General features: G+C 44.2%; 2 protein-coding genes across 6 annotated transcripts in view; one reads left to right on the plus strand and one right to left on the minus strand.

Moving 5' to 3' along the window:
- MTOR (mechanistic target of rapamycin kinase) overlaps positions 1–22067 on the minus strand; it is a 123051-nt gene that overhangs the window by 72754 nt on the left and 28230 nt on the right. For all 5 annotated transcript variants that reach the window (XM_074975897.1, XM_074975899.1, XM_074975896.1 and 2 more), the window contains 8 exons: positions 21748–21915; positions 21373–21485; positions 20793–20955; positions 20364–20456; positions 19497–19643; positions 18114–18256; positions 16547–16709; positions 16298–16443 (listed from right to left, as the gene is read on the minus strand). In XM_074975897.1, the coding sequence (XP_074831998.1) occupies positions 16298–16443; positions 16547–16709; positions 18114–18256; positions 19497–19643; positions 20364–20456; positions 20793–20955; positions 21373–21485; positions 21748–21915 (1136 nt within the window). The remainder of the gene's footprint in view (positions 1–16297; positions 16444–16546; positions 16710–18113; positions 18257–19496; positions 19644–20363; positions 20457–20792; positions 20956–21372; positions 21486–21747; positions 21916–22067) is intronic.
- ANGPTL7 (angiopoietin like 7) lies at positions 1378–7351 on the plus strand. Its single transcript, XM_074975775.1, has 5 exons — positions 1378–1756; positions 4202–4302; positions 4678–4872; positions 5825–6023; positions 7182–7351. The coding sequence occupies exons 1-5, from the start codon at positions 1378–1380 to the stop codon at positions 7349–7351; spliced, it is 1044 nt and encodes a 347-aa protein (XP_074831876.1).

The raw sequence follows: 22067 nt of genomic DNA on the forward strand, positions 1-22067 counted from the left end.
GTCCCGAGGGTGCCAGACAAGAGAGGTTCACTCTGTAATAAGGTTTTAATTATGTTAATTGCTTTATTATCATGTACCCTAATTCCTTTTTAGACCAGTGAGTGAATTCCACATGGAACAAGAGGGCTCAATTCGATCTTCTGCACTTTCTTCCTAACAGGTACAAATAAAGAATTTATGTATTTGTTTATTTAAAGAACAGGCCACCATGACATTTACCATGACAGCAGTCAGACTGAATCAATCCTTTATCCTGCCATCAGCACAGATGCTTCAAAGGAAGAATCCTTGTGGTGAACAGCTACCATCGGGAAAGTTTCTGCTTAATCGCAACAGCTAATGCTTGGTTTATAGCCTGACCTCTGAGGGTTTAGAAGATGAATTTTTAATCCTGTATTATAAATAAAACTATGGCTGTGCTATTTATCCACAATGTCTAATTATTTTTCAAAACCCTGCTAGAATTCCGGCCTCAGTATCAGCTCACCAGGTTAATCATATGTTGGGTAAAAAAGCATTTCCTTTTGTCTGTGTTATATTTGTATCCCCATGTTCTTGTAGTATGCGTAAGGGTAAAAAGAGGCCCATAATGTACCTGCTCTACACAGGCATCATTATATATTTCTTCCCTGCATCCCCTTTAGTCCTCTCTTCCCTGAAGTGAGCAGTTCCAAATTCGACAAGACATGTATTCTGGGAACAATGGATCCTCTAGAGAGATGAAGATACGATATGGCTAAAATAGCCTCTACACAAAAAACAAAAGTTCACAACAGATACAGCTCATATGGAATACTTGGAAATAGGACTCTCAGTGCTAGGAGCATTCCTTTAAGGAATCACCTGATTTAACTGGTTACAAAATCATCCCAGCTAGAGGGCCCTCTTGTGTCCTGGACCTCCAATGCTGTTAAGTTCTCCGATGTGCCAGACTTAGTCACTGAAAGGGCTAAAACCCAATAGGAAACTCGCATCAATTCCTAGCCCTCAGGGCAGAACTGAGTGGAGGAAAACTCTCTCCACCCTTTTTTTGGCCTAAGTCTGTGTTGATTTCAGCTGGTAGGCACTTAATATGAACAAATTAGCTGGGAGGGGCTAGAATGTTGCGTATGGCTGCAGGAGGGGTGGAGGTACACAGGAGAAACGATATTTAAGATGCTGAGAGAGAGAGACTGCCAGAGTGCACACACTCCTACAGGAAAGGGCTGCAGAAGTCCCTTTTGACTCCACCTTCACTGAGAGTGGGGGGAGAGAAACAGAGTTCAGGCACTAGTGTGCTGTAGCACTTTCAGAAGAGTTTCAGAAGTGCCCCACTGCACTCGTAGCACCCGCAACTGGCTCTGAGCAGTCAGGCGTGCTCACTGCTGGGAGTGAAAAATGCCAGTGAAAGTCACTATGCAACTGTCATGGTTCTGTCTTATGATCTTCTCCTTGGCCGTCTACCCGGCATGGCTGCAGAAGCCTTCCAAGAAGAGACCAACCAATGGGAATGCCCAGCTCAAACTGATGGGCTGTTGCGATGAGATCAAAGAGCTCAAGCTGCAGATAGCCAACCTGAGCGCCATGATGGGGGAGCTGAGCAAGAAGCAGGAAGATGACTGGGTGAATGTGATCATGAAGGTGATGGAGCTGGAAGGGAGCACCAAGCAGACGGAGTCCCGACTCACTGATGTCGAGGGCAAATACTCTGAAATTAACAGCCAGATCGACACCATGCAGCTGCAGGCAGCCCAGACGGTCACGCAAACCTCAGCTGGTAAGAATGGAGCCTCCGAGCTCCCATATGTGCCTCTTAATGCAGAATGCCAACTAAAAGTCAACTTTTAAACCATGCTAACAGGTCCCACTAACACAGCTGGTGACTGTGCATATTGACCGTCCACTCAGTGTACCTCTGCAGACACAACAGAGCAAAAAGCCTCCAGGTTTATTGTGCCAGGAACGTGCAGATCCAGTTATCAATTTAATATCAGAACGGATAGCTGTTCAGTGTTGGGGAAGCAGAGCAGAGTCTGCAATTCCTGGGGGACGGACTCATTTAACACACTCCTCTGTCTCACTCACCCACATACTGAAGAACTAGGATCCCAATCTGAACAGAAAGGCAGTCAGTTTGCCTGGGAAAGCCTTTGGCAATAATATACCTTTATCATCCAGAATGCAAATAGGAGATCGGGGTGGTTTAAACAATTTGAGGGGTTTCTAATCACCACAGCAATACCATCTTTATGCCTGCCTGAGCTGAAATAAAATAAAAAAAAGACATCTTTTTTATAATAATTCTCAGCAATCCAAGATTGTAGATTATGTAAAACCCTGTTATAACTGTCTCAAACACATTTTAGTAGCTTAAAATTCTCTCCTTTCCTGGTACAGTGATACAGGAAAGTTTCATAGTATATTCATTTTGGATAGAACAAGGAAAATGTATTCCCAAGGGAGACTAAAGTTAAACTTCCTAATAAAGACTACTTTCAGAGGTGGTTGTATGTGCTAGACCCTTAATTTGGGGTCTATTTTACAACAGAAAAAAGCAAAACAAAAAGAAATCAAACCACCAATATTTACTGAATTCTGATTAGGAAAAGGTTTAAAGTTGCTAGTTTGGAAACAATTCTCATTATTTATATTGTCTTAAATAAATAGAAAGGTTTTACCATAATGAGTCTCATCGGGGTATAGTAACACCTCAGTGTGGTTTTGTAAAATAAAGCAACACAAACAGAATGCCAGTCAATAAGGGACTTGAGCTGCCAAATGCAGGGAATTCATGCCACCAGGTGAAAATCATTCACCCTGCAACATACTGAAAAAAAAAAGTCAGAAGGAATAAATCTTGCCTCAGCTAACTTTGCTTCTTTCCCCAAAAAGCAGATGCATGTACCATGTGTCCTCAATCGAGTCCAATTGGGAGAGCAAGGGGAGATGGCAAGACTGATTTAGATAAGCTAAATGATATCCTCTCATAGCAATCTCTGCTACAGAAACTAGTGCTTAATGTATTTTATTCAAATTCAGCTAACATGCTTAATCACAAGATCAGAACAGAGCAGCTGGCTGGGTCAGACAGGGACCTATGTTTGAAAGGGCAATGAACGTATGCTCATTTCCTTGCACGGACATTTTGTTCAGATGCTGGTAATTTTAATACAAAATAGAATTTACCGAAGGCTAGAGCTTTGTGCACCACAGTAAGGTTGAGAGATACTGTCAAGGTAACAGTTGCTACTTTGATCTTGCTAGTTTCACATAACAAGTAAGTCACGTAACAAGTAAAGCACCTCTGTCCTTTATCCTTAGCTGCTCCTCCCCAGCTTCATAATAAAGGTCTCAGAAGTCCCCATTTTAATCTCCCTCACCTTACCATCACTGGGGTACACAAAAGCTTTAGCACAAGGAGCTTCTGAGTTGGCCAGAGCATCGGGCATGTTCTCCCTCTCAGAAGATAACTGTGCTACTTTCAAAGAACTCTCATCTCCTGATGGGAGGAAGAAAAGGTAAGACATCATGCTGTAAGATGCTAATACTGACAGAACAAAGCACAAAGACACTTCCTTGTATTCTTTATATCAAAGCCAGAGACGGTAGAGTTACGTTCAACATTATTTCCTGAGTGCCAGAATTTTAATTCCACCTGACTGTGCTGAATGGCCACAGAAAGGGTAAACACTTCGTTTCAGTAGTGGAACGATATTTTAAAAGTGCACGAAAGTATTTCCAGAAGTTGTAGAACCAGATTATTTCAGCACCTGCAAATACTGTATGTAGCCCTATACATGCAAGGGGGCTTAGCAATTTGCTTTAAGGCCTTATAACCAGCACCCAAGCACCTGCCTGATCATCTCACATTTGCTTTTGCATTCCTATGAGGAATGTCAAGAACCTGAAGTCCCAACATTGCAATTTCTCTGTCTCACATGCAAACCTGACTAGCATCAGTACTGCAGCCCCACAGCTCGCCGACAGGTGAGCAGCCCCACAGAACGAACAAGCTAAGATGTCCCATGCACATCACACCCCCCAGGGAGTTGTCTTCACAATTTCACACTTCAGTGGAGATGCAACCAGATGGCCCTGTTGTAGGTCAATCTCAAGAACTATGTTCAAACTTTTGAGGGTGCAACTTTTGAGGATATTGTGATTTGCAGTAGGCATGCCTTCTCTCGTTCAGCCCTGCAGTTCTTCTGCTTGATTCAAACAGATGCTGTCTATGACTGCTCATCCCTTTACCAGAAGAACTACAGAATCTCCGGTGTTTACAAGCTGCCTGCTGATGAATTCTTGGGGAGCCCTGACCTTGAGGTGAGGATGCCATGCCTGTAACATGCATGTTTTTGGTTCTAGCACAGCTTCTTCTATCCTGTACATTCTGAAAACACTTACATTTAAGTCCAGTTTATACAGCGTAAGAGAGAGGGAGATGGCTTATTACATTTAAAATCCATATTCTGCACTAAATCAGGATCTTATATGGTATGGATAGAGAAAATATATTAGAGAGAGAAGGTTCAGAGCAAATCAGTTTTTCATGCCTCTTTGGTTAGAAAAAATCTCTGTGATAGATAAGGTTTGGTGCAGCATGTCCTGATCTGTTTCAAGATATCATATAATATGGAATCAGAAGTGAGATCTTCTAACCCTGCTGACTGATCAGCCCTGGATCCTCTCTTGCTGCAGGTGTACTGTGACATGGAAACAGACGGAGGTGGCTGGACCATCATCCAGAGACGCAAAGTTGGCCTGATCTCTTTCAACAGAGACTGGAAACAATACAGGGATGGATTTGGTAACATCCGGGGAGACTTCTGGCTAGGGAATGAAAATATCTACCGGCTCTCCAGACGCCCAACAACGCTGCGAGTAGAGCTGGAGGTAATTCACAAGTTCTCGCTGCCAGCAGAACAAGCTTCTAGTGCAATGGTTCATTGGTAGAAAGTGTAATCTCTTAACAGCTTCAGAAAGTCAATCAATTTGTATATTTGGATTAGAGAGGTTAATGGGAGATGGACTTGCCTCCAACATTAGGCACAGGACAGAAGCCTATTCCTCAGTGCTTACTGTTGGCATAACAGCACCTTCACTGGGATACAGATGGGATCTTGGGTAGGATGCAGACTTTAGGATTCTTAGGTGAATTTTGCCCATCTAGGTGAACAAGGTCATAGCTCAGGCCAGAGGGATTATGCTGCTGACCATCTTGTAGGGATTTGAAGCCCAGCTACAGATTGGAGAACCACAAGCTCATTCCTTTGAACAGGAGTGCTGCAGAGACAACATGTGGGCAGGAAGGAGTGCTTTGTATTGCCCAGCAGCAAGGACTCCAGTCTGTTAATGACTGGCTAGTTACTAATCAGTCCAGGTCCTGGCTGGAAGATTGGTAACTCTAAGCATGTGGCCTTGAGAGATGGGCATGGGGTAATGGACAAAATAGTGGTTTGTGGGGCTTCCACAGAAACTGAAGGTCACCCTCTGAGGAAGCAAAAGACAACGTGTGTTAGCACATATGTAAGGGTATGGCTGTTAGATAGAAGGGAGGCATACCAGATTTCTGCAGACAGAGCTTAAGGTCCATGAAGACCAGCTAACAAACATGATGCCTTGGTCATTCTCCAGCTTGCTATACTAAGGGAAAATGTGTTCGTTACAGTTTGCCCTAGTGTTCAGTCTGTAGCCTCTATTCCAAAAGAGAAATTACTACTGAAAAGTCAGCCAATATTCCTGTGTAGAGAAGAGAGATGCCTCTAGGTTAACACAGCTGCCAAAGTCTGCCTAGTAATTAAAAAAAAAATCTGTTTCCTCTTCACCCCTCTAATCCCCATTACAGGACTGGGATGGCAACATTCACTATGCACAATATAACCAGTTCTCCCTGAGCAATGAGTTGAATAGCTACCGCCTGTTCCTGGGGAACTACACCGGCAACGTAGGGCGTGACTCCCTAAGATACCACAACAACACAGCTTTCAGCACCAAGGACAAGGACAATGACAAGTGTGTGGATCACTGTGCTGAGTTCCGAAAAGGTAAGGCACACAAATTCCTCCTCTACAAGTGTTTGAATGAACCTCACCATGCTACTTATGGACGGCATCATGGTTTCTCATTATGAGTAATCAATTGTTCTACATTTTTAATATTCTGACGACAGATCAATGAACTGATGACCGTTTCTGGAACATGCTTGTCAGTTACCTAGGCAATCTAAGAATTAAAATGGGATCTACTCAAAGCCACAATGTGTGTTGCAGGCATTAGCGATCTCATTGCACTTTACATAGGTGCCAGGGTTAGCCCCAATACTTGATCTACCCACAGAGCTGTTCAGCGTGCTGTGCATCAATTATCTGTCTGGCTATCCCAGACCTAGATGAAATTATAGATGGAAGGTACTAAATAAATGCAAGAGTATAAAATCGATATAAAATGCAGGCTGCGGGGACTTGCAAAATTATTTTCATCTAGGGGTTCATGCACCTTGAGCTCTGCTCTATTCATGTTGTAATGAGAGCCTCTAGATGGAATATTCTATTCAGCTTTTTATACTATGCTCATCTTTGAGGTAATTCAGTAATTTCGAACTCACTGCAACTCACTCTTTTAATGTAACCTTCTTAATACAGCTCCAAAACGTAGAGGGACAATCTTTATTTCCATAGGCTTTAAAGTGAAGTAACTACACACCCTAAAAGAAAAGCTTCTGAGTTCAGCTGCTATACTTTTACTGTTGCCTTACTTGCAAGATAAACCTCAGACAAATTGTATTTAGATGCATACTGGAGCCAACCAGCTAGGAACACAACATTCTGTTGCCTTTTGTTTTCAAAGAGAGAGGGAGGGAGGGAGGGAAGAAATGGAGATGAAACTAAAAAGATGCCTCAAGTGCCTGAAACAAAAACTTAAACAGAGACAATAGGCTAATTTGGCTACCTCACCCTGATTTGCTCTTTTCACTACATCTCTGAGCTCTGCAAAGAAGGGGTCAGCAGACAGCGTGGTCTGAATTTAGCTCTTGTCCCAAAGTAATGACATCTATCTACCAAAGGCACAGGCTCCCAGACTGAATTCTGCAATTTGGTCCCTCTCCCATTCCTTCCCTGCAGAAGGGCAGCTGTTCACATCACAAACCTTGAATGTCAGCCTTACCTAAATGGTAGACAAAGACTCTCTCTGTTTCTTGCAAGGTGGCTACTGGTACAATTGCTGTACAGACTCCAACCTGAATGGGGTTTACTACCGCAAAGGAGAACACACCAAAAACATGGATGGAATCACCTGGTATGGCTGGCATGGCTCAACCTATTCCCTGAAAAGAGTTGAGATGAAGATCCGGCCAGAGGATTTCAAACCCTAGGGGGAACCTATACTCTATGGTGACAGCGCTGCACTGAGGGAAAACAGCCTGGAATCGCAAAACCAGCCATTGAAATGGGTTACTTCATCCAGAAATTGTGCACATGCAAGGGCTATATACACTGACTATGTATCACGTATTAGTTCTGAGGTAGAGACAGGAGGGAAGGAAAGGTACCATCATTACTATGGCTCAGCCCAGTTCTCTTTTCTTAAGGCACTCGCTCCCCAACACGATACACACTATGTCAAAAAGGAGCATCTTGCAGCAGTAGCATTTTCAAGAAGGATATGTTGTGGTTACACTTCTGTTGTCTTATTGTTTGATCAGCTAAAGTGTTTTTTTACTTTTTATGTGGCTTTTACTCTCAGTTTTGCCATCTCCATAGTGTTTAGATTCATTGAGGGTGGATACAAATCCAGCCAAGGAAGACAGTTTCTATCAGGACCCAAGAAATAAAGGAATGAGTTTTTAATAGGAAACCTTTCAGTCATCATTTTAGAAATATCCACAATATCCTCCAGTGTATGCCATTTGGCTCATGCTCCCCATGCAGGAAAAACTAGACTGAAACTTTAGGCAACTGCAGGTTGCACCTGCTTTCTCCGACCACTAGTCAAAGGAAAACACCTATGCAAAATTGTACTCCCAAGGAGAGCTCTTCCTGGGAGAGGCTTCAAGTTCCATCTGCTCTAGGCTATGTGGAAGTGGGAGATGGATCTTAGAAAGCACACCAGGAATTGGGATGCACCTCACTGAGCTGCACTGAATTGCTATTCCACTTTACGAGTGTTCCTCCTGGAACACAAAAGGTTCATTTTGTGCCACCTCATCACTGGATCAGCAAGAAAAGGAGCGAATAGGGAGCAAACACAGCAAGAAGTATTTTAATATTGACACCGTATTTTATAAAACAATTGTGTTGGAGGTGTGGGGGAAGGCATATTTTAATGTTTAATTGGAGAGTAGGTAAATAGAAGACACCAGTAAACAAGGGATCAAATAATACAGAGATTTGGTGTGGCTCTAAAACAGCAAAGGATCCTGGATAATACTAGGCACTAACAGAAGCAATCCCAAGTTGTTTGTCATTGGAACCCAAGCTGTATTTCAAGCTTTACTCCATCAAGTCTCTATTTTATGATGCTTGATCTTTAACTTCCACTTGCTTTTAACTTTCAATTTTTACATAAAGCGAATCCAGATGTGGGAAATATTTGACACATTGCTTTATGGTTTACAAGCACAGGATTTATCCACTCACATTGTATCAGACCTCTCGTCCACGAAGACAACTCTACTGCCAGCTGGTGTGACCAGTATTAAGTACTTCAGAAAAATAAATCAGAAAAGGCACCTTGTAAATTTTGCGGTGCTGCCCATTGTCAGAGGTGGGGTGGGAGTACATTATTCATTTCATTATGGTGTTGAAAGTTTAAAGCATTGCATATGAGAGCAGAGCTCTAATGGAAGCCAGAGCATTCCCAAGTGCCAGAGAAAATCAGAAACACAGAAAAATCCTCACTTGCTGGTGGGATGTCATACCCAGAAATGGTTGTTTGGAGGCAGGGGGTTAATTTTTTAAGTACTGCCAAAAGGTTCCATGCTGAAACCCAGTGCATGCTGTGTCTTTATGCACAAGTGTCTTGAAAATAACTTAGCAAAGGACTCCTTCTGCAGCCACACTGTTGCCTCAACACATTGAAAAAGAGGGTTATAGTTAATATACCTATTTTTATTCATTTTACAGAAACAGAGCTTGAGCCGGATTTAAAATTTTCTGTCTTATACAGAACAGGAGATAAAGATGTCCTGGGACATGCCTTATATATGTTGACTATTCATACTGGAAACTGAAACAGTATTCTATACAAATATGCAGTTTGTACAATGGATTTTATTCCAAACTTGTCCATTTCTATAATAAACTCTCTTGTTTTTAAGCCTGTTTTCTTCAGAGGTTTGCTCCTTAACTTGTTCTTTGGTACAAACACTCACACAGACAAGGGGATTAAGGTCAGGAAAGAAGAATATGAGATCTGAAGCATCCTAGGGTATGCAAAAGCGGAGAAGGGATGAAACCATACTGCAGAGAGAGCAAAACCAGCACAGCTGCTGCACAGAACCAAAGAGTTTAAAGATAAACAAGGGTGAAATAAGAAAACAAATCCAAATCAAGCATCTTCAGAGCTTAAAACTCCACCACATAAAAACAAAAGCAACTTGTTCAAGAGGCAGTATCATTCCTCACACCACAGAAAACATCACACATCGATTGAAAAGGGGAGAGGGCCATGGACCAGTTCAAAGGGACACACTCCTGTTAGTTCAAGCCCATGTAAAATTCTAACATATAGGACCCAACTGTACCTCTTGCTCTCCTTTATCATTCTGATTACAGTGGCACTCAAAATGTGCTGTATACTGCTCATCCACATAGGAAAACAGTAATTCCTTTGAATGAATAATTGTTTAATAGCACATTGTGGACTTGTCTCCTTCCGTTACAATGAAAACTCTACGATAGCCATTTCCCTGTTACTGACTGATCTCTTAAAGGCAGATTTAGAGTCCAGTGAGAAACTTGCTTGTGCTTCTGTCCTCTTGGATCCTCTTTGTTTCAGGCAATAGCCTGAACACCATTTCACAAGGCACGTACTGCTCTGCAGAGTGCCAGAACCCTTCAAACTAAGACTGTAGTTGTCAGGACTCAGCCTCAGCATGAAGAATAGAAAGGAAGTGAATAAAATTAGTTATGGATGTCAGTGAGGCAGGCTAGGAGGGGGCTAGTATTCACTGATTAACAAAGAGTTATGCACCCATGGGGACAGATCCTTTCACAGGAATGTCCATATCTCAAATTGAAATGATTGTTTGACAGGCTGGGAGAAGTACTGAGTAAATGGGTTTTACCCACAAAAGCTCATGACCTAATAAATTTGTTACTCTCTAAGGTGCCACAGCTTGTGACTTGACAAATTTAGTAACCTGAATCTCTCAACTGAATCATGCTCATATGCAAGCTGACTGGGAAAAATAGGGAAGCTCATAAAACAGCAGGACATGCTCTTAAGTTGTGATTCAAATCCTGGCCATTCTCTGGGAAGTAACTTACAGCAGAACACATGGCCAAGTGTACACAGCAGGTAGGGAGGCTGGAAGTTCCACTGTTTCACAACTGGGAAGAGAAAGCTCATACAGAGGTTGTGTATTATGTTCTTCCTGGGCTTCTTATTCTAATTTGCCTTCCATTGTGCAGTGAGAACTGAGAGTTGCTGAATAGCTCTGCCCACCGCAATCTGCCACAACAGCATTATCCACCCAGACAGCAAGAGACATAAAATTCACCCTAAAGCTGAACTCTGAAGCCTGGTCCAACTCTGGCTATTTCTTTACTGAAAGAGCCTTGACTCTTGTAATGTTTAGGGTAATCTTCACCCATACCCAAAACAGCACTCAAGACACTAGGACAGGCAGGTTAACAGACATATTAGAAGGCCCAACAAAGTCACATTAACAACAAACAAGGAGGTAGCAGGGGGGTGGGGGTCTGAACGCAGCAGCAGACGCGTCATGCTAACATCTCTAAGAGCAGGGAGGGATAAACTGAGTGGACATGCAAGGGGACAAGTTCACCACCTTACGAGCTGCCAGACCAAGAACTTCATCAGCTTGTGTGTGATTGTGGAGCTTGCATCGGAGCACAGACACCTACACAAGAATGTATTTGCTGCTTTGCTAATGGCTTTAAAAGGCAAAAGGAGGCTGCTGTTTTAATGTGGCTGCCTATTGGATGTGTCACACACTGCTGTAAGGCAAGATGGCCCTAACACCGGTAAACCAGGTGTTGCCATGGGACCTAGTAATTAGTACTTGAAAGAATTTGCACTAGCTTTCCAACATCCCTCCTTTTCCCTTGCAGCTCTATTCATGTCTGATTGTATGCACCATTAGAGTACAGCTGTCTTTTTCCTCATCAGCACAAAGGGGCTGCCACTGGCACCTCACTAAATCCTGCTCAAACACCATAAATCCCTGTGTTTTTAACCACCCACAGTAAGATTGTCTTTGAGCTCAAATGCTCCCAAAGTACGTCAGCAACTACATTCAAACAGCACTGCAGAAACACACCAACCAGTGGACAGCACACGGTACAGCAATTTTCTGAGGTAAGAATGGACAGATTTTGGCCTCCAGATTATGCCGCATACAAATAGTGCCATGAGATGTTTAATATCCCTGCAGTGTGGACAAGAGTTCTGTTTGCAGGATCTTCTCCAAGACACTCCCTTTGCCCTCCTCACATTAACTTGTTCACCTCACCAGGTAAATGGACCAAGTATCTGAAGCGGTGATTTTAGGGTGTTTCTGTTTCAAGCAAGATATGTAGATCCCTGACATAGCCTCTCTGGCTACAGAGCCAGGACATGTGCTACAGCAGGCATGTGTTTATCTGAGACACTGCAACTTAAATTCAATGTTTAAAAAAGCCACAATTAACCATGTCAGGAATTTCAGACAGCTCTGGAGTGTGTCCCCTGACAGCAGGCCTGCCGAGGGGAGGGACAAAGAGGGCAGTTGACCCAGACCCAGTATTACAGCTGCTGAACCTCTAGGCCCCTTTGCATTGCCACAGCAGCCCTGCTCCGGCTGCACACAGCTGTGGGGGGTGGAGGGCAGGCAGTGGTGCAATCCGAGCAGTGCTGAGGGCCGAATGCCTTAGGTCCCGTCCCTTGCAGGGCATAGAGCCAGTTCCATTCCCACCTTGCCCCCGGGCCCACTGCCCGAGAGCGAACAGCACCTCATTCTGACCTCTCTACACCCAGCCCTCCTGAGGCACCCTTTACAGTTCTAATGGAGGGAAATAAGCCCGCGCTATGAGCTTTCACATCACAGATTGTCAGGGTTGTCCATTGCAGGCCCCCCGGGGTGGGGAAGCTTTTTCGTCTATCAAGGCCACAGGAAAAAAAGACCAGTTGGGGGCCACACACACAGAGGTTCAGGTGTTTCCGTAGGCTCAGGGGCTGGGCCAGAAACTGTGGAGTTCAGGATGTGGGAAGGGCCCTTAGCTGGGGTAAGGAGTTGAGAATAGGAGGAGGTGAGGCTCCAGCTGGGGGTGTTGGCTATGGGGTGAGGTTTAGGAGGGGGCTTCCTGCATGTTTTTTGTTCCCCTTGACTGTTATCCCTCTCTGCTCTTAGAGATGTGACCTTGATCTGCATCTGTTCTTGTATTTAGGATGGGGTTTGAAGTGCAGGAGGAGGCTCTGGGCTGGGGCTGGGATCTAGGAGAGGGTGCAGGCTCTGTCTGGACGCGTTGGCTCTGGGATGCGGCTCAAGATAGGACAGGAGATTGAGATGCAGGATGATGTTTGGGGTGCAGGCTCCAGGAACGAGTTTGGGAGTGGGAGGGGGGCTCAGGTCAGCTGTGGGGGCTGAGAGGGAATTCTGACCAGGGGCAAGGGGCTGGAGTGTTGGAGAAGATGAAGGATGCAGGGTCTGGCCAGGCAGCACTTACCTCAGGTGGCTCTGGTTGGCCTCACAGCAGGGCTAAGGTAGGCTTCCTGTCTGCCCTGGCTCATGTGGCTCCCAGAGGCAGCCACCATGTTCCACCTCTATGCAGAGGGGCCAGGTGGCTTTGTGTGGTGTATGTTGCCCAGGCTCAAAGATCCCAGTGTCTGTAATTCCTGGCCAATAGAAACTGTGGAGCTTCCCTGGTCACCACCTAATGGCCACATTGACAAGCTGGCAAGGTGGCACTCATGGCTTCTGGCCCATGGCGTGGAGACTTGTTGCAGGGCAGATGAAATGAAGCAATGGGAGGGATTCAAGCCCATGGGTTCTCCACCCCGTGCTACAGCAATAAAGCTTTAGCCTCTTGTTTTGTCTCTAGCATTTTACATGTTTCTTTTCTGACCGTTTTCAAGCTCACAGTGACTGAGACTAGAACAGAGAGGGCCAAAGATAACGCCTCACCCCAGCTCCAGAACAAAGCAAAAATAAGTAGAAAGACAACCAATGCTAGGCATAATGGCTAAAATCTACTGGAAAAATCAGTCACTCACAAGCCACTAATAGGACCATAGGTAACAAAAACATTTGACAATAGTACCTAGAAGTTTTTGCTGCCTGTGTTAATATGAAAAGAGAGGTGCTTTTCTATAGTTGTGCATTCTCAAGACAACACTTCAGAAATAGCCTGACACTGCCAACATAACATAGTTTAGCCAGGCTTTTCATGAACTTTTACTAGCTTAGACAAAATTCTTTTCTGTCATGCTTGTGATGTGATATTTTATTTGCCAGTCCACAAAACCAAAAGTTATTTGTGCTGGACAGCAGAATTTTGAAAAGGTGCGCCAAGCTTGGATTTAAATCTTTCCAGGAAGTGAATAGAAAATGCAGCCCTGCACAGCTCAAAATACCCTTGGGCTACAGCCTGAAAATGCCCTTTGCAGCCAAAGATTCAAAAGCTCAGATATAACCTAATTCACCAGTTCAAATCCAGCCCAGGTAAGCTGAAAGTCAGTTTGGTTCCCTGCCCTTGATTCACCATCAAGATATGCACTTCTTTCAAAGAACATCTGTGCTGGCCTAGCATTTGGTTACGTTTATGGAACCATTTCTTAAATGAAGGATACAAAATACTACAGAATGGTCAAGTAAGACAGCAAAGTAAAAGGTGATTGTTAAATGCTCTTTTCAATGGCTGCTTCGAGAACAGCAGAATATAAAAAGCAATGTATTTTTTCAAGTAACATAACTATGGCAGATATTTTTTTCACCAATGAACACATGCACTGGAAAATTCCCCATCATCCAACAGTTTAAACACTACTTCTAATTATTCACGCTTAAGAGAGTGGAAGAAAAATTCACCAGGGTATGTTGCGTTAACAGCAGCAGCTTTGGATGAAATATGAGCAAAACCAGCAAGTATGTAGAAAATTTTGGCAAGAGCTGTGGAATTTATATTGTACTTGGCCTCAGGCATTTCAACAGCAGCAGATATTTTAAGATGCAAGGAGAGTCAATTACAAAAGATATTTATTAGCTTGTTATATTGAAAATGTCTTTTGCTGCTACTACCAAGTTATATAGAAAAATCACTAATCCCAAACACAACAATATTGGAGTCAATACAGCTCATAAACAGTTGTGGCCATTTACTTTCCTCCTAATTTGTCTTTCCAAAAACTTTAGCAAAGGTGTCATGTCCCCATACGAATATTCTATTAACTGCATGCAAACTTAGCTATGTTATTATGCAGACACTTTCTTTCAATGGGTGGCTTGGGTAAAGCAGGTGCATCTCGGTTAGAGAGAAAATTTTGCATTACAGTAGACCTCTAACTTATGCGGGGGTTGCGCTCTTGCAACCCCCACATAAGTCAAATTTCCCGCACAACTTGCGGGAGCCAGCCCTGGTCAGTTTCCTGGCTCCAGAGAGAGGAGGGAAGCTCAGGAGGAGGTGGCTCCCAGCTTCCCTCCACTTGCAGAGTCGGGAAACTGACTAGGGTTGGTGCCCTTGTCAGCTTCCCTGCTCCTTTCCGTGGTGGCAACTGAAAGCCTGTCTCTAGGCTGCCATCCCGGACAGGAGTTTACTGTACAGCATTTTGATGCTTCCACCATGACGACACTGCCTTGGCATGTTCCCACAGCATGACCCTGTTATTTCATCACAAAACAACAGGAGGTCACACATGGACTCCATAAACTAAGCTGGCAGGGCATGATCCCGGAGAACAGAAGGTGCGACAACTCTACGCCAGCCACGCTGCAAAATGCAGCAGTTGGTCATTTCAGAAGGACAGTCAAAAATGAAATTGTTAATGCTGGCATTTAAGTAACAATAGTAAGAGCACAAAAAAATCACCCATTGTGATGGCTGGACGAACTAGTGGGAATTCAGACTTTTCTGCAGCATATTTCACTCTGGCTGGCTGCAGGCTTGCACAAAAGCATTTGATTTCATGGTAAAAACTTCAAAATCTGAAGAGTTGAAAATTGGTTGTTTAGAGGGAAGTAGAGTGGGACATACGTGACATAATTCCTGGCTTTTCTTTAAACCCAGAAACTCCGGCCATCTCAGTGATAAACAACAAACGAGTCCAATTTGATAGTAATGCAACAATAGATATAAATCAGGGGCCAGCAACTCCAGGCCTGGGTGCCAATTTTCATTGGCATGAGAGGTGGGAGCTCAGTCCAGCCCCTCCTTCCCCATGAAGCCAGGAGCTTGCTGAAAGACATGCCACTTACGGATGAACAAAAGACCTGCTAATGCTACTAACCACCACCTAAGTGGTAAAGCTCTCTATCTTTATTAATGAAGCCGTTGTAGATAGGACTATTAATTACTTTAAAATGCATTACTGGCACTCGGACTGTACAAAGAGGTCAAAAGCTCAAATTTCAGCACTCCACCTCTGAAAGGTTGCTGACCACTCATATAAAGGCCAAATTCATTTCCTAAAAACTTTCTGCTCAGCTAAGCCTCAGTTTCACTGATGTGTCTCTTCTAAGCGCAGAAACACCTCGCATCTAAGTTTCAGCCACTCCGTAAGGACTTTCCTCTAACCTTTCTGATGTCTGAGGACCCTCTGTAATCTACTTCTGTGCCTGTGCCCTGCAAAACTTCTGCAGGTTACAGCTCACAGAGAGAGGGAAATACCAACTCCCAGACACTGGTGCACACCAGAATTTTTACTGCTCAGAAAAAGAAATGAACTTGACAGGTGAGCATGCACAATCTGCAAGCTACTAATGTCCCTTTGCAAGCAAACAATCTGTTACTCTACACACGCTGGATCCGAAGGCTGACACTCTAAGTCAACACAGGGCTCTTTCTGCATCCTGGAAGTGGAGAGGGTCTACTCTGAGTGACAACAGCAGGCTGGGGAAGTTTGGTGAAAGCCAGGCAGAACCAGAACTGATGAGTCACACTACCTGATCAGGGACTCCAGGATAGCTGGGGTGGGGCCCTTCTGAAATTCCAGCTCTTTGTAGTGCAGGGCCTTAGCATAGGCACGGCATTTGGCTGCTCTTTCCCCCAAAAGGACAATGCCATTATCATCTCTTAATGGCAACGGACCCTGGAGTGGAACAGGTTAGAATTAGATGTCAAGTGGGTGTCCAGGAAGGAGGACAGCATGAAAGGACAACCATCCCAGCCCTGCTCCAAGGGCTTTCTTTTACCTTGTCACTGTGCTCCATGAATTCTGCCAAGTTCAGTAGGGTCTGAGTCACCTCAGCAATGTCCTGAGAAGTGAGTGCCAACTCAATGCTTCGGATCAGCTCGTCCTGTTGGTCTTCGTTCAGTTCAGACCAGCACGAAACGAAGGCAGCATTAAAGAGATCTCTGGGAATGGACAGAAAACAGGTTTGGAGGTAGGGATTAAACTTTCACCGCAAAACCAACTTCTGTTCTACTGTGGGCTGTGCTCCCATGTTCCACTCAGGGCCACTGTTCAGTGACACCAAAGCACTATCACACAGCAATGGCAACATTATCACAAAGTTGAGATCCTGGCTCCTTGTGATCATTGAAAATGTGCTGGCTTTCTTTTTAAATATGAGATTTTAAAGCTTGCCAAATTCTAAACACAGATCACTGCATTATGCCTCTTTTCATTCCCTTTGAACTTGGACAGATATGCGGTTCTTCATTGCCTTTCCTAAGCTGTTGGGTAGTACTGCCGTGCACTATTAAATATGTAATCTGTTCCATTCCAGATGTAACGACATTTCAGTATAGGTTGAACCTCTCTCATCTGACACCCTAGGGATCAGGACAGGTGCCAGATGAGAGGATTTGCTGGACCACAAGAGGTCAATATTGTCTAGCAGCATTACCAACTCCTCCATTGTTTCCTGGGCTCTTACAATACATTTAGGGGTAAATTACAGCTAAATAACAGCACTGAACACTGAGAGCCAGGACTGGTGACTGTAAACAAAATTTATGGGACACAGGAAACTTGGTTACACCCACGGTAAATGGTCATCCAGCTAACGAAAATCATGCTGGATTACAGATGTTGCCAGAAATCAGTGGTGGATTAGACAGGTTCAGCCTGTAGTACACTTAGTCATTTCCATACTATAGATAGGTTGACTCATCTATAATACATTTTAAGAACCAACTGGATGAGAGGTATTGGACAATTATAAGGTTATTTTGAGACAGGACTAGAGAGCACAAGACTGAGAACCAGGTGCACCAAGTTCTAATCCCAGTTCAAACAGTTTTATTCAGTGGTCTTGAAAAAGTCACCTCTGTCTCAGTCTCCTTTCACTGAAACAATACTAGAAACAACAGTAAAGTCAGATTCCTGCTCAGAGAAATGACAATTTATGTGCCATGGTGAAGAGATGAACAAGTGGCTAGCCAGAGAAACCAAGCTGCCCCAGCCTACTTGTTAGAATAATATTGAATCATGGCAGTTTATTCCACTCAGAGGAATCTCATCTGAGATGCAGGGCTCTCCAAACTATTCTTTACTTTCCTATTTTTCCAGCTTCACTTTTATTTGCTTTCTGACACTCTGGAAATAGAAGTAGGCAGAATTACATGGAAGATTCACCTCCCTCTCAACATCACGCTTCAAGGAGCTGTCTATCAGGAACACTACTTGTCTCAACAGGCAACTCTATTTGTAAATTTCAACAGCTTTTACATGAGTTTCCATTTCTTTACAGTTTTTGGCTTGTGCCTGCTGCTCAAGCATCTTAAGGAGAGGCATGAAATGCAGATGGACTGTACCTGGCCATAGGGTTATAGGCCTGAGCCAAGGCCCAGCAAGAGCGCAAAGATGGCGATGAAGAATCTTTCAGTAACTCCAAGCTCAATCGCCGCAACCACTCCAACCAGTCATCTTTGGAGACTCTTCTCGCTGCTCCCCAGGCCTAAAATATAGAGCAAGACAGCTCAGCTCTTGAGTGCAGTGCCAGTTCAGGAGACCAAAGTAGAAGATAAGGTGCTTCAGTAAGAGAGGTTTCAACTTCTGAGCTCTACCCTATCATCTGGCAAGATCAATTCTTCTACTCCCTGCTGGAGTGCTCCTTCCACAGGGCCATTTGCAACACTCCATCCTCATTTCTAAGTGATCCACCCAAAGTATGTGCCCATCATGCATGATAAATATTTAAGAAGAAAGAGCTGCGTCCCTTCTCTCAACTTTGCAAAGCACACCAAATGTCACATACCAATGCTAAGCATCAGCTTTGAAATACCTAATAGTGTGTGTCTGGAATTAGATCAGAAGGGTCATTTCAGCCCCCATTCTGCTGCAGACACATGCACCCATCTGAATCTAGCCAATGGTCAAAAACTGCTCTTGTGCTCAGTGATAATTGTGCCTTCTTAAGAGCAGCTAGAGAACAGTCTATGGTGTCCGATATCCAATTTGAACACCTGGTGGCTGGTGGCTCCAATGTCTCCTGCTGGGAAGAGGTGCCAAATGCAAGCATGTCAAATAGTGGAATGGTAGTCATGAACTTGTCCTGAGAAAACCCAGGTCCTTCATTGCCCTTACCACTTAAAAGCAAAGGGCAAGATATCACAGTCATCATCATCACACTTGGTCAACACTTCCCTGCTATTTGCCTCTGAGCCAGTCACTATTTAGCTGAGGTCTAAATAGTCTCACAAGTACAAATACCTAAGCACGTGTCCACTCACAGAACTGTAAAGCACTACAGGGTGTTCATCTAAACACTACTAACTCTCTAACTTGGAACATAGGGCACTTTACACAGCTGCCTTTAACTATGGGCTATTCTGGGGGACAGTGAAGGTAGAGAAAAACATTACACTGGAGTTGAAGCAATTAAATCGAGACGTGATAGATTATTACAAGGCACCTCAAGAACCCTTTAGATGCAGTACTGCTTCAGTCCCTTTCTGTCCAGCATCTGCACTGTTCACAAGACATCCTTTAAAGCCAAGAGAGATCCTCAAAGTTGCTTATAAGCTTAGAATTCTAAAGGAAGCCTCCTGAGACCAGATAATTCTACTTGTGGGGCTGACGCCTGGCAATGGAAGAGAACCCTGAAAACCACTAGATGCTCTAGACATTCTTCTTCACTGAAGGCACCCAAAGCCCCTCCCTTCTGCAGCAAGCTACTGAGAGAGTGCCATACTTGCCTTCTGCAGGTTGATGGTGCTGACGTGCAATTTTTTCATTGGTCCTGTTTCCACAGGGCCACTGGCCAGAGTCTCTCCCTGGTTGCTTCTCAGCATTCGATGCTGATAAATTAGGGGATCCTCCTCTTCATCAGCAAGGGTGTAGCCCTACAATCAATGACTCAGAATGAAAGCCAGCTGTGTCACTATTAAAACTTCCTTTACCATGCATAGCCCCTCTCCCATGTTCTTCTCAAGGCCAGCTGTCTGGGTGAAAGGAAGCTTAAGAAGCTAACTGTTAAGCTTAACTGAGGAAGGGGAAGGATCTTTCAGAATTACTTATTACGCCCCTGAGGTATCTGTGGCTCAGGTCATCCTAGTCCCCTCAGCATGAGCTGCCAAGAAATTTTGGTTCCCAATACTGGATGACAGAGAAGCTAAACTCTGTCATACCCTGTGGTATGTGGTAGAACTGCCTCTTTTCCCAATGTCTTCAATGAGAGCTGCAGAAAGACACTGTGCTAAAAACCAAGAGAGGACATAACAATGGCATTATATTGGGAAATATGGAGCCGTTCCCAAGTTATAAACCAAGAGCTTGGGCAGGAGAATCCTTCCTTGGTCTTAGGGCAGACATGGTGAAGAAGAGACACGAGACAGAACTACTGCTATGGATTCTGCCTGGATATTTCAGAGACTATTCTATGGGGAACCCAGGTATTACAAGGCATATATGTTTTCTAGTTTCAGGTCTCTAGACACCCCACTATGTTATGTTTACAGATCCTTTGCATGATCTAGGCATTTTGCTGTTGCAATCTTCTGCCGCAGTAGCTTCAGTACGGAGCCTACCCTAAATTTGCCTTTACGTACATGGCTGCCACTCACTTTCACAATCCTGCAGATGAGAACATCGTACCGCTGGTGATTTATTCGATGACGGACCAGGACTTTGTTCACCATTGGGATAAAAATCTGGTACTGTAGAGGAGGAGGAGTCAAAAACCATTTAGTCAGTCAGTGTCACCGAGACTAATCTACACCTACTGATTCCATCTTCATTTCACTTAGTAGCTAGAAGCATAATCTGAAAGAGCTTGATTTGAAAAACACATGGTACCAAAAGCTCTCTGCAGGGCTGAAAAGACACAGTAAGGGCAAACCCACTGCAGTACATAATTGTTGACTGGAAAGAGCACACAATTGGGCATTGTTCCTCTAAAATCCAGGCTGACTACTCTTAACCACCCCATTTTAAAGCCACAAATGAAATGGCCATGCATGCTGGGGGCTGTCACTTTCAAGAAGGAAAATTACCTTCTTCCCTAGCTGGAAGACCAAAGAGGACAATGTATCCATGGCAGTTGGCCGTAGCTCAGGGCTTAGATCTAGTGTCCGCACAATGGGGTGAATAATCCGTGATGCATAATCAGTGAAATCCAGGGACTCTGTCAGGCGGTCCACAGTCTCCAGAGAAGCTCTGAAACCAGAGCAGAAAGAGGGGATGGCTCTTTCACTGATGGGACTGGATAGGAGGAGAGAGCTAATTATAAACATACAAGCAATTTATGCCCATATGTCCCAGTCATCAGCAATAATAAAAATAAACATGGCAGTTATAGGGGCTTTTCACTCCCAAGACTGCTTGACTACAGCAATGACTAAGGCAATGGCAGGCAAAAGCTAGGATTCATTATTTTGTATCTGAGAAACAAAGCACAAAGGCTGAGGCATTCAACTAAACAAAGTAACAAGTACTATGCATCTGACCAGTGAAAACCTAGCCTGTAGGGGACTAATCTGCAATTTACACCATACAGGATCAGAACAGCCCTTGGAAAACACAGACAGATGGAGGCAGAGTAGCCAAGAGAAGAGAAAGTTGGCAGATACTTACTTGCGAGCCACCAGTGGGACATCTGGGGCATCAAACAGCTTTACAATGGGAGGTAGTAACAAATGCAGGTAGTCATCCAAGTTCGCACCAAACAGTTGGATTGCATTCAACAGCTGGAGGGAAAGATGATCCAATACCACCCAGCTTAATAAAGTCACGAAACAGCAATGGTTTAAAATAACCCTATCTCCAGAGGGATGGTGCTCTAGCAGGTTGCATTTACATGAGCACTGACTGGACCACTTTATCCTCATGCTAATACTGCAGCAGGGCTATTCCACAGCACATTTCCATGTAGCCAAATGGGGACCCATAGGACTCTGCTCCCAGACAAGCAGTACCCAACACACCAACTTCACAGGTCAAATCACTCACCTTGACAGAGACGTTGCGGCCCGGGCTGCTGTCGTGCATAAAGACCCTTAACATGTGAGGAATGAGCTGAGGCAAATAGAGTTTGAATTCGCCTCCGAGAGCCACCACAATTTGCTCAATAAGTAGGATAATTGTGCTCTGTATAGAGTTGTTTATGACCCAGAAATCCTGAAGGGGAAAGAGAGAAAAGGTTCGCTAAGGCTGAGCTGTATGCAGTACAGGGCCAGGAGACAGCATAAGGGGAATGCTAGATACAGTGAAATACACAGTGAGACCCTTCTCCTCCATCAAGCAATCTCGTCATTTAAGCAGCTTAAAAA

This window comes from Carettochelys insculpta, chromosome 23 (assembly GCF_033958435.1).
Source record: "Carettochelys insculpta isolate YL-2023 chromosome 23, ASM3395843v1, whole genome shotgun sequence".
NCBI lineage: Eukaryota > Metazoa > Chordata > Testudines > Carettochelyidae > Carettochelys > Carettochelys insculpta.